General features: G+C 33.4%; 1 protein-coding gene across 1 annotated transcript; it reads right to left on the bottom strand.

Moving 5' to 3' along the window:
- Positions 1–8,461: 8,461 nt before the first annotated feature.
- LOC136226088 (21 kDa protein-like) lies at positions 8,462–9,298 on the bottom strand. The gene has a single exon (XM_066014423.1). It carries the CDS (start codon positions 9,253–9,255, stop codon positions 8,644–8,646), a length of 612 nt encoding a protein of 203 aa, XP_065870495.1. The 5' UTR covers positions 9,256–9,298; the 3' UTR covers positions 8,462–8,643.
- Positions 9,299–13,408: the final 4,110 nt, after the last annotated feature.

The raw sequence follows: 13,408 nt of genomic DNA, 5'->3' as shown, positions 1-13,408 counted from the left end.
TTCCTAATCTGGTGGATTTGGAAGAACAGGAACAAACAGGTCTGGACACAGGGCCGTAACGCCCCATCTGAGCTGGTTCGGCTAGCCACCGCGGACTACCTAGAATGGCGTGAGGTCTGCTTCATGCGAGCAGTAGCAGTTCCGCCTATACAGATCACGAGCAGGTGGGTACAACCGGCGGAGGGCAGTTTGGCGTGTAATGTTGACGCCGGGCTATTCCATGAGGCGGGTTATTGCTCCTTTGGCTTTTTGGTGCGTAATCGCTCGGGTGTTTGTCTGTACGCTCAACATGGAGCAATGGAGGGGTATTTCGAACCAGTATTGGCGGAAGCTATGGCGGTTAAAGAAGCCCTCTCATGGCTCAAGGATAATGGTTATAGGAATATTGAACTGCGCACAGACTGTTTAACGGTGGTGCAGGCAATCAAGCAACAAACCCAAAATGGGCCATATTTTTCTAGTATTATTAGCAGTGTTTTGAAAACCGGACCGGACCGGCCGGTCGAACTGCGAACCAGTAAAGTGTCCGGTCCGATTTTAGCTATACAGGTTCAACTATATTAAACCGCATCAAACCGGGGTTGAACCGCGAACCGGTGTTGAACCAGTGAACCGGATTGACCCTGGTTTTTTGCCATTTTTTGAAAAACATATTGAATTAAGGGAAAAATTTAAAAATTAGGTAGAGAACAACCTCTTTAATAATTGGTGTTAATTAATTTAATTTTAATCTTAATATTGTGTTAAACTATGAGTTTGATTTTAGATGTGTGAATTTTTAATTAATGTGTTAAATTAAGGATTGGTTACCGATGTGTGAATTTTTATATTATCTATATGAATTTTTAATTTTTAATTAATATGTTAACTTAAGAATTGTTTATTATATGTATGAAATTTTTAATTTTATGTTCAATGAAACATTATTTTATTTTTTTTATATATATTTATTTACTTTTTTATCCGGTTGAACCATTCCGGTTGAACTGGTTGAACCTATTGAACCTTGAACCAGTTGTCTCACCGGTTCAACGTCCGGTTCGGTTTTCAAAACATTGATTATTAGTGACTGTATAGCTTTGTTTTAAGAGATTGATAATGTGTCTATCTCTTTTATTAAACGGTCAGCGAACTGTACGGCTCATAGTTTAGCTATAGCGGTCAGTTCTTCGTCTGTCCGTAGCGAGTGGTTTTACACTTCGCCTTTATTGTCTTCTATTCTTTCGACTGAGCTTTTAATAAAGTATTCTTTTATTAAAAAAAAAAAAATCATAAGATTTATTTTTTATTTATCCCTTCTTTTTATTTAGGAGTTAGGGACTTTATTCACCCACAACCTAATCCCTTATTATCTCCACGATAACGTTGATGATAAAATTTTACAATTTCTTATATTTGGGATATTTATACTTTTTTTTTATATAATAATTGGTGTTGAGGATAAAGTTTTAAAACTTATTATATTGGGGATATTTGTATTGGAATTTTTTTTTTCTTTTTTCTTTAATTGGTATGCTGAGATCAAGTGGAACAGAGGATGCCCTACCATGAGTTTGTAAATCAAGCTTTTGCCGACAATTATCTAAGATTGTATTTGCATTCAAACTTTATTTCTCAGCTAATTAACTTTTAGGGTACGTTTTGTTCACAATAGGTAAGGGAAAAGGAATCAAGAAATAGAAACTAAAAAAAATGAAAGGAATAAGCATTAATTTCTCTATGTGTTTGGATATGTTTAGAAAAGGTCCAATTTCCTACTGGGCCTGCGGTAATGGGCTTAACCTAAAGTGGGGTAAACCCATAATCTAAAATGGGTAAAGGGAATTGGTTTTTTTTTTAAACAAACAAAAACAAAGGGAATGAAACCCTCTCATTCACATTCCCATTCCTAAAGACTCCGAACCAAACGCCCCCTTAATATATTATTTGTGCTTGAATTTATTTAAAAAGTTTGATTGGAATTTTAAAGTGTTATGGTAGTTTTTCAACTTTTTAAAATATATTGGTAGCTTTTACAACTTGCTTAAAATATAGTTAATTAATCACTCGGTTGTAAGAAAACAAGTTGCATATATAAAGAGTTTTGCACGCACTTTAAAATATTATTACATAATTCACACAATAGATTAAAACATATTAAAAATGAAATTCTTACTTTCTCAATTCTAAAACCTTTTTTATTTTGATCGTTTTACTTTTTCAAGGCGTATGCAATCCACCTTTCATGTGCAGCTTATTGCTTTATCACCGAGTGATTTTTTTACTACATTTTAAACGAGTTGAGAAGCTATCATTAGACTTTAAAATTTTAGAGGGTCAATCAAATTTTTTTTGGACAACTTCAGAAAGAAAGCAGCGATGATGTATTAAGGCTCTAATTAATTATGATATTGAATGGCACATGCATGTCTTAATTATCTACTAACATATCTATTGAAATGACTAAAACTTGTGCAAATTAAGTTAGAAAGATAATTAATGTTTATTATGTACGTGTTTTCTTTTCCCATATCCATTATTAGATTTAGATATATGTATAACACAGCACGTGATATTTCACTTTCTATAACTCTCTTTACGAAAGCGAAGCTGCTAGGAATAGGATATCAATTCTCTATTATACTCTCTCCCCGTTCTGTTTTTCTTCTGTCGTTTTTGAGAAAAATTCAGATTTCATTTTATTTTATGTGGTTTCAGATTTCCAATGATATTTATTGTTGTTTTTCCAATTGTATCCTCACTTTTGTTATTTTCATTAAGATAAAGGTTTAATACGTCATTTGCAGGGCTGATTCTGACTTTTTGTAGGCCCGGGGCGAGATAATAAATTTGGGTCCCTTCACACATAAATTTTAAATTTTTTTTCTTAAAAGTTGAAGGTTAGAACTTAGATGAAATAGAGGTTGTCGGACATCCCAACTAGATTGGCACCCCTAACGAACTCCCTACACCTAAGTCGGATGAAAAAGAACAAAACAGTTAAGAATACAACTTCAAAAGGTTCTAAACAAAATCAAAATTGTTCTAAATCACTAAAGATCTCTCTATAATGAGATTCTTCGTTTTCTAACTTTTTTCCAACCCTTCAAGATCATCTCTAATTACCCACAAAACAAAATATGTAAATAATCAAATGATCCACATTAGTTGCACCTTTCCCACTTTGACTTTCATGATAATCTTTCTTTTTAATTATGATTTTATCAATAGCTCATTGTTGCGATTTTACTAAAGCATCTAATCGTTTTCTCCTATTTCTTTTTTCACTTCCAGACAAATGTATTTTAGGAGGCATATTATAATTTATAAACAATAACAACAAATACGAATAAAAGTTAATAATCACTTAATCAATCAAAATATAAAAGGAGTTATAACACCTAGATTATGCACGTTTTAATCAATCTTCATTTAGATTATGCGTGTTTTAATCAATCTCTAATTAGACTATAACATGTAATTGTAAATGAAGAGTGAGTATCTAAATGAAGAGTAAAACTTATAATATATAAGGAGTTGAATTAAATTGAAATATTTGAGGAAATATGAAAAACTTAGGATGATGTGATAATGGTAACCAGCTAGACACTAAATATAAATTACGATTCCTATTAAAAATATAAAATTTCTATGAACCTGTTAATACCGTATGATCTTCATATTTAATGAATAGATATTGTAATAAATATGAAGATCATTCATACCATAATCCAATTAAAAATATAAAATTGCTATGAGCCTAACATAATATAGGATCCAAATAAACAATTGCTCACCTGATTTCTATGAAATTAGTAATTGATGTATGTTAAGAGATTTCTTACCAAGTAGCAATAAAAATAGACCCAAATCACAGTAGCATAAGAACATAAAAATTCAAAATAAAAAAAAAGGTTAGGTTAAGAGATTTTTTACCAATAAAAAAAAATCAAAATCATAGCACTAAGACAAAAGATCACAAACAAGTAGAGAAGGAGGAAGAAAAACGGAGAGTAGAGCCTAAGAAAAACAACTCGAAGTCGGAAAAGAAAGATGAAGAAAATAGAGAGAAAACGCAGACGGTAGAAGAAAGAAACCTAAAAAAAGAATGACAAATTTCTAATAAACCCATGCTGCTCTCATTATATATATATATATGAAAAATATTTTTTTGGGCCCCTAAATTCTTGGGCCCTGGGCAGGCGCCCCATAAAACAGGCCTCAGGACCGGCCCTGATCATTTGTCCTTAAACTTGTCTAAAAAAAAGTTGTTTGACCCTCTGAACATTCAAAGTATCCCGATACGTCCCTCAACTTGCATAAAAGTAAAACAATCAAGATAGGAGTATGCGGTTCTAATATTAGAGAAGATAAGTTTTATAGTTGAACAAGTACTAACTTCTTTTTTAATCTATTTTTGAATTATGTAATAACATTCTAAGATGCGTGTAATACATCTTCCTCATTTAACTTACTCTTTTACAACCGAGTGATCAATTGATTACATTTTACGCAAGTTCAGGAGGCTAACTGAATATTTTATGCAAGATGAGGGGACTATCGGAACAATTTGAAAATTCATGGAGCCAATCAAACTTTTTGGACAAATTCAGGGACAAATGATATATTAAGCCAAAGATAAATGAGCGTTAACTAGTCTTAGACGTAGGATAAAATTAAATTATTAAAACTAAAATATATCAAGCTTACATGCAATACGAGTTCGAGGAGCCTATATGAACAAAGGTCATATTGTTAATCCATTGCGCCAAAAAGGAGCACCGATTTAGAACTATCAATGAACCCCCTGCTTATAAAGGCTTTAATACAGTTAAAATCTCCAACAACAAATCACATGTCCGCTACATGATCTTTCAAGGATAATAAATCAGACATAAATAGATGCCTAAAAGATAACTACAGACGACATAAACAAAAAAAGTAGGCAGAATGGAGGACCTATGGAGCGAACTCCTAATAAAAGAAGCACATGTGTGAAGAAAGTGCCTATTTCTATCAAGCATGGTAATATTCACTTATCCATATTCCAAAACAACCAAATTCCCCCATTGAAACCGTCAGTATCAACAACCCCCACATGAGTAAAATAAAACATTATTCTCATCTCCTCCGCACAGGAAGAAGGGAGACGAGTTTCTACAAGAGCAAGAATATTGCTTTATGCAACGAGAGAAAATGTTGAAGAGTCCGATGAAACTCATTACCACTGGCTCCAAAACAGTTCCAATACATGGTTATCATAAAGATAAAGACAAAAAAAGGACCAAACAACAACAGGGGAAAAAGCTATTGATTATCATGGATATAAGTCTGCCCTTGTTCAATGCTCACTATATTCAAATCACCAGGCCCGAGAGAGTCTTTATTAACGAGGCATACACGATTTCTCTTATTCCGGCTAGAGGAGTTCACAAAAATCATTACATTTTCCTTATCACGGTGAGCACAATCAACATTTATAGAAGCATCAATAACATTATCCATTAGGTCCCCAAACAATCCAAGTGAGAGCTAAGGTCATAGAAGCTAAGGAGCCTCATAAGGATGGTCTCGGAGTAGCAAAGCCACTGGACTTGGAAGCAGTGAAGGTAAAACCACTAGCATTCGCACTAGGGCCGTAAACATTGCTCTTTACCTTTGGGTCGCGAGAATTGGTATTCTTTTTATAAACAAACTGCTTTGCAGGACCACTCTTAACAGGTTCATGCAAAATTTTCTTATCAAGAGATGTATCGGTTTTTTTTCTTTTTTAACTCAATAGGAATATTTTGCGGAACAATCATCCACGCTCCATAAATATCATTTGTCGTTTTTTCACTTGGCCCCCCTAGGCATTATTCGAAACTGGTGAGATATTCTCCTCGGTCGAAACTGGTGACTCACGTGCAACTAAATTATGTCTGTTAGTATCAATTGTATCAGGAAAGATTGAGATATCAACTTCTGTTCGCTTTAAGGCACCAGGATTAGAGCATCCCTCTCTAGAACGACCATAGTGACCACAATTATTACATGCAACGTAAAGCCCATCATATTCAATATGGTACTATTTTCCATTTAATCGAAATTGAGCAACCGGAGATTTGGATAGATTGATCTCAACACCAACTCTAGCAAATTTACCTTGCAACTTAGCATCTATATTTTTATCAACTCGAATAGACCTCCCAAAAGAATTCCCAATAAGCAAAAAGGCATCAGTAACTATGAAAACCTAGCCTAGACAAGAGTGAAATCAACACTTGCAGCCAAATGATTTTAATAAACCTCGATCTAACGGTGATCGACCAAATTCACATAGTCAATCACTGACCAGGTGAAAACCACCTATCTACAGGATTATCAAATTTCACAAGATGGAGCCGTACCCTAGGTCCATCATATCAAACTTTCCTTTCGGCTTTCAAATTTCCAGAGCTCGGTTTCTGAGGGGAATAAAGCCCACATTACGACCTAAAATCTTAACAATCAGGGCAGGCCTAAGGCCCAAGGCGGCTGGAGGGGGCCCAAATTTTGTGTGTGTGTGTTATATGTATATATGAAAGTTACTAAGGTGGTTTGGTCATGTAAGACGAAGAGCGCTTGATGCGCCGGTTAGGAGGACTGGAGAGTGGCAAAGGGATGTAGTGGTGAGGGGTAGGGGTAGACCTAAGCAAATTTGAAGGAGGGTGATCGAGAGTGATATGAGTTAATTAGGGATTGAGGAGAATATGGTAGTGGATAGGACAAAGTGGAGGGAGAGAATCTGTGTCGCTGACACGACTTGATTGCACGGTTTCATATGATGGTTCATCTTAGCCGACCTCGAATCATTTCGGGATTAAGGCTTTGTTGTTGTTGTTGTTATATGTATATATGAAAGTTACTTTTTTTCTTAATATATATAGTGATAAAATCATACAGGGCCTAATTCTTTATGAAAAGAAAGGTTGTTGATAAAAAAAAAATTAAAGGACATACCAATCTTTACACTTTAATTAGTAAATTTTATATTAAAAGGGCTTTCATTGTTTATTTTGCCTAGGATCCTTAAATTGTCAGGACTGGTCCGGTTAACAATCAAAGCATCTCACCAAGACTGCGACCATTCATCGACTAGAGTAGTTGAGGTAGCAATAGTGATATATGGGAATAGGGGGTTGTCATCAATGAAGGCAATTTCGCCCATATCAACTGGGTTCCTCAAGCATAGGTTCATCTATCTAACACAGTGTCTCTATATGATCGACGCGAGGGAGGACGAGCAGAAAGCTCAGGGCTACCACTATACAGCGGGATAGCGATGGCAGAATAATAGGGGGAAGAGTCGGGGGCAGCGAAGTCGTGGACATTAAGGCATCAGTTAACATTATGCTTAGAGCATCCCTAATGCTAGTTACAAACTCTTTATGCCACCTAGATATAGATTACTCTTAAAATTACATTCCACTGGAGTGTTTGTCACTTAGTAATTTTGAGAGGGTAAAATAAAAAATTAAATTAAACAAAAGAGTTAAAAATGAAATTTGTCTGACATAAATAGTAAAACTTGATGAGGGACCCACATGTTTTTGTTTTTTCATTATGATGCATTTTTGGTCCGTGTGCCTCACCTCTCTATATATATCTAGACAAATTTGGTGTGTATCTCACCTCTCATATGTTGGTGCTTTTATGTTTTTAAATGTCTTACATTAGCCCTCATTGGTAGATAATCTGTAAATTCTACAATAAATTCTTATTGAGGTGTTTATCCTGACCTTAGGAATGGGTAGACCTACCCTTACCTAAACTTTTTGTAACAAAAAAAATTTATATTAACAAACTAAATAAAGTTACAAGTCTCTAGTGGGTGATTATTACTGAACGGAAGAAAGTAACAAAAAGATTGTACTCACGAGAGATGCTCTTACTACCTTTTATATAAATAAAATTCAGGCGACCTAGCCGTTGGCCTTTCAAAACTATAGGTCAGCTTGTTGAGAAAGATAAGAAGTAGGTCGGCTTGTTGAGAAAGATAAGAAGTACGACAAATTCAACTTCTATGCACTTGTGATTAGCCAACATCTCATTATGTTTTCTTGAAACATCTCGTACCAGTTTCCAAAAGTTTCGGTTTTCAAAACATATATAAAAACATGATAAGAAAGTTTCTGTACAAGATATATTACACAAGACATGCTTTACCTTTAAATTATATTTACCTATAAAAACATGATAAGAAAGTTTCTGTACAAGATATATTACACACGACATGCTTTAGGATGTGCTTTACCTTTAAATTATTTTGCTTTACCTGTTTTCTGGACCATACACATCTTTTCCTATCCACTTTCATATAATTAATGTAAGTGCAAACTGATGTTGTCCTTTATTTCTATGTTCACATGTTGTGTCTTGGCCTCACTTGCCAATTGCAATTCTTTTCAATCTTTCCCCCATCATGAACATCATAATGCTCTAAATTTGAACAGGAATGTAATGAAAAAAAATAGAAAATTGCCCTTTTAATTTCACACCATTTCATATAATTAATACTTTGTATATACACTTAACCCTCAACACTCTCCTATGCTCCCATACTTATATAAAAAAAAAAATACATATCACACATCATAATATCTATATATTAGCCATAACTATTCGATGATTAAGCTAGCTATTTCAGTAACCATGAAGAGTGGCATAATTATTGACCAAGGACAAAGCGTTACTAGTCAAGTGAGCAATTTTCACAATTTGTCTTCTAACATTAGTCTTCAATTTCCCATTCATCATCTGCCCGGAAAAGCCCTCAGTGCAAGTAGTTTCATCTGTCATGGCAGCACTAACCCACGTCTGTATATTGTTAATCATTAGCTGAAAATTGGAACCTTTGGCCTTTCCCATTTCATTAATTGAGTTAGAAAGCTCATATACAGCGTCACTTAGCACTTCTACACAGTCTTGCATAGCTCCTACTTCCCTTGGTTTCATCCCATGCCTGTGAGAGAGTTTTAGCATACTTTTCGAAGTTGATTTAGCAGACAATAATGTTACATTTAAGGCAGCATTGGCTAGAAGTTCTGGGCTGGCATTGATTTTGGTGGCATGGATATAGAGGGAACTATAGCAAAGTTGTGGATAAATAGTTGAACTGCAAGATGATCTTATAAACTCTCTGTTTGTTTTTGGGTTAAGATTTCTAGCAGCTGATATGGAATTTAGGTGGGAGCTGATGCCAATAAGAATAACAAGGAATTTTCCTAAAGAATAATTGGAAGAAAAAGCTGCCATTTTTTCTTTAATTAGTTAAGAGTTAGGGATGGTTTGATGATAAATATGGGAGGAAGGTGCTCAATTTATAGGACCAAAAATACTAGTTTGTTGTAGAAAGAAAGTGTAATTATGTAATTTGATATTTATATAATATCTGTTGAAATAATATTAATAGCTAACACACCCACCCCCACACGCAAATGCCCATTGGGCTTGCAGCGTGCACAACACAGGCCCATCCCGCCATGTGTTTTATTAATTCCACAAATTAATGAGGTTGCCGGGACTCGAACCCTCGACCGTTTGGTCCTAGAGGCTCTGATACCATGTCAAGGAACCGATTGAACTAAAAGCTCGATAGTGAAGGGAAGGCTTAGGAGCGGCCTCTTGTCAATTAAATTGGCAAGGGAAGGCTTGCCCCCAATACACCCTTGTGGTGGGACCCCTCCCCGGACCCTCGCTCAGCGGGGACGCGTAATGCGACCGGGCTGCCCTTTTTTTTATCTGTTGAAATAATAAATTTATAATTAATAGTCTTTATTTAACTTGTAACTATTAGAGTTATATAAGTTACTTTAGAATAACTTATAAGAAGTTATGTGATGTTAAGTTAAATGCTTAACCTTTGTTTGGGAGTTTGGAGGTTAATGGAGGTGAGAGTTAAATGGGGTAATGGAAAGGGAAGGAAAGTTAAAAATTAACATTGTTTGGGAGTTTATAGGATGTAAATGAGGTTAAATGTTTAACCTTGTTTGAGAATTTAAATATGGAGGGAAATGAAGGTTAAATTTACTTTGTAGAGACAAGAAATTTTAAAAAAGTTTACGTTACTCCCATTAACCTCCAATTTGGAGGTTAGAGTTTGGAAGTTAGAGGAAGTAAACATTTAACCCCATTAACCTTCATTTACTCTCAAAAAATAACTCTCAAACAAAGTTATACTTAACGTTCCATTACTCTCATTAACCTCCTCCCAAACAAGAGCTTAATTAGTTATTAAGAGTCGTTGAGTTTATTTATTAGATTTGTAATAGTTACTTTGTTTTTGACAAAGTAAGTTTTACTTTGTATGTTTTCACCATTAGATGGATTTTATACTCCATCATCCAATAATAAAAATAACAAAGTAACGCTTATTTTGTAAAAAACAAAGTAACTATAGAAGGCACCTAAATAGTTATATTGTATAAGTTATCAAGTGGGAAAGTAGTAATAGGGTCCAAAATTAGTCCAAAAAGATTGCTAAAGTTGTAATTATAGTTAAGGCCAATATAATATATTTATGAATTTATCCTAAAAATGATTGTTTAGAGTTTGTAGGCGTACTTTCAGACAAAATCTATAGTTATGTCCATTTAACATCTAGAGTCAGTTTTGGTATGCTAAAATATGAATTCTAATCGACATCTTTGTAGAAGATATTAATCACTACTATAGCAACTCAAGTACACATGTATCAAATATAGTGAAAGAACTTGAGCAACAACCCAAGTACACATGTATAAATACACCAACAACTATTACTACTATGATAATTATGCACAGCGAGATAAGGAATTTAGAACAAACTTCTTTGGAATTTAGAACCCAATAAAATATGTTGGATCCCATATTCTTCAAACAATTTCTATTAGGTTATAAAAAGTAACTACCCATATATTTATATATTTTTATAATTAATTTTTTTTATTAGTTTATGGTTAATGGTTTTCATAATTTATTTATCTATTAAAATTTAAGAAATTTTGATTTTGTCCCATTTCGATTTTGATAATTCTGATTCCAATTTCGAAATTTGAACCAAACACTCTTAAAAGTAATTGGATTCCGATTCCGGATTAAACCAAACAAAAAAAATAAATAGTCATTCCGATTCTGATTCCGTAACATTCTAATTCTGATTCCGTAACATTCCGATTCTGAAATTTGAACCAAACGCCCCCTTATATTGTTGTTGAAATCTTGATGTTCGCACATTTTTAAGATATATGCTACAAATATATGTATTTTTCTATATTAAATAATTTTATATTATTATTTTTAGATAGTATAATACATATTTTAATTAAATTTATATAACAACTTGTTTATTAACAAACACAAAATAAAAAGTACAAATCCGACTAATTCCTGATTAATTCCGACTAATCCCCGATTAATCTTTGAGGGCCATGTCCGTCCGACTAGCGTCTAACGTTTTTTACAACCTTGTTATTGTACATGTTTTTGTAGGTAGATGTTTTCTAGGGTACAAAGAGGGATGTAATTTTGTTTTCGATGTTATTACAAAGAGGGAATAAATTGGCAAAAAAAACAACGATTGCACCTGTTTTTGGTTCGACCTCTGGTCACTGGTTCAACCCCAGTTCATATCGGTTTGTAGAAGGTTCAATAAATCGGCGCAGTTTGGATCAGACTCTTTGCCAGTTCCCGATTGAATCGGTGGGACCTATCAGTCTGATTCAAATTTTATAACATTGAATAAAGTTGCCTTTGAAATAAAATAATTAAAACATAAATAACAAAATTTTCTTTTTTATTATTTATTTATTTATAATACACGCAAGGTTTTTGAAGAACACACCCTCTACTTCACGACACGTCACATGAATAGCGTCCTTGTTCTTTTCCGCAACACTTCTTCAAAATCCAACATTCAGAAAGAGATTATTAATGTTTAAATTTAGACACCCTCCAAAACTGAATACCATTCCTTTCTTTCACTCTAAGGATTAGACAAACATTTAAATTTAGTACCACTAGAGATTATCCTAAAACCAAAAATCAAGTGGGATAATATAGACATGCAACTTGATAATTTGACCTCTAAAAGATGCATACATATATCATACCGATTCCATGAATTTGGGTTGAAATTAAAACGAGATATTTCAAGACAAGGGTTGGATTGGATTGTTGAAGTCAGATATTTCAGCTGGGACCAAAAAAAAAAATCTAAATATTTGTTTTTTTGAGAAAAAAAATCTAAATATTATCCGTTTATTAAATGAACGAAAATAATATCTTAATGTTTAAATAATAAAAACCAAAATGAAGTGGGATTCATAATATAGACATGCAATTCATAATTTATAATGTTTAAAAGATGCATACATATAATAGTGGGAAAATTATACAGAAATTCATATTTTAATAAATATTTACAACTATCAAATCATAATTTTGAATTAGGTTAAACTAGTAAAATCAGTAATTTTAATATATTTTAAAGATTAGAATTTGTAAATTATAAGTCTAGATAACTAAGTCATATTAGTTAAACTTAATTCTTAATATATCATTATTCACTGTATATCATAATATACAATGAATAATGATATATTAAGAATTAAATTTAATAATATGATTTAGTTACAATTTTGTACTTAATTATGTATTCATGTATTTGACCTAATAATAATCCCGCTTCCAATTGAAAAGCATGCATGTGGGTAGGGTGGATGGGCTTCCTCATAGCAATTAGCCACCAAGTTGGATACTAATCATTCTTAATTAGCTTCGCATATTATTTTATGTATTTGTGATATTCATTTATGCCTTTCATTCTACCATACCTATCGTGTTTGAGAAAAATTCAAATTCCATTTATCGATTTTTTTTTTTTGATAATTTTTATTACTAAAAAAAATACACCATTAATATCAACAACTTAGAAAATACAAGGAGGATGATCTCACATACTAGAAAAACTAAAAAATTTCTTTCTTAAAGAACCCAAGACACCATTAACCGCACGTTTGATATGCGGTAGATAAAACTCAAATAAGACTTTCTCTAACCTTAGATACATCAGCCTCCTTACGAAAGAAGTCATCCACCACGTCTTTGGTGTCCATTTCCATATTAATATTATTCATACCTAATCTAGGACCCAATTGAGAGTATCTTAAAGACTAAATGCTTCATTAGCCAAATGCGACTAGCAACTTGGGATAAAATTCGTACGACATGCCAGAACTCTACCCAACAAGTCACATAATACTGCACCTACTCCCACTCTAGAGTTATCAAAGTCAATACCGAACATTAATATTTACTTTCACAAACCCTATCTTTGGCAAAACCCAAGAAGCAGTAGACATTACCTGGGAACTGCCGTTCGGGACTACTGGAGAAAATCGATAGTAGCGAGAACAGTAGCCCGAGAAGG

The sequence above is a fragment of the Euphorbia lathyris genome, chromosome 1 (assembly GCF_963576675.1).
Source record: "Euphorbia lathyris chromosome 1, ddEupLath1.1, whole genome shotgun sequence".
NCBI lineage: Eukaryota > Viridiplantae > Streptophyta > Magnoliopsida > Malpighiales > Euphorbiaceae > Euphorbia > Euphorbia lathyris.
The sequence above is the reverse complement of the archived record's forward strand: the minus strand, read 5'-3'. Positions and strand labels throughout refer to the sequence as shown.

Bases quoted from the DNA above. Each gene is read 5' to 3' on its own strand.
- LOC136226088 (XM_066014423.1), bottom strand. From the start codon at position 9,255: ATGGCAGCTTTTTCTTCCAATTATTCTTTAGGAAAATTCCTTGTTATT.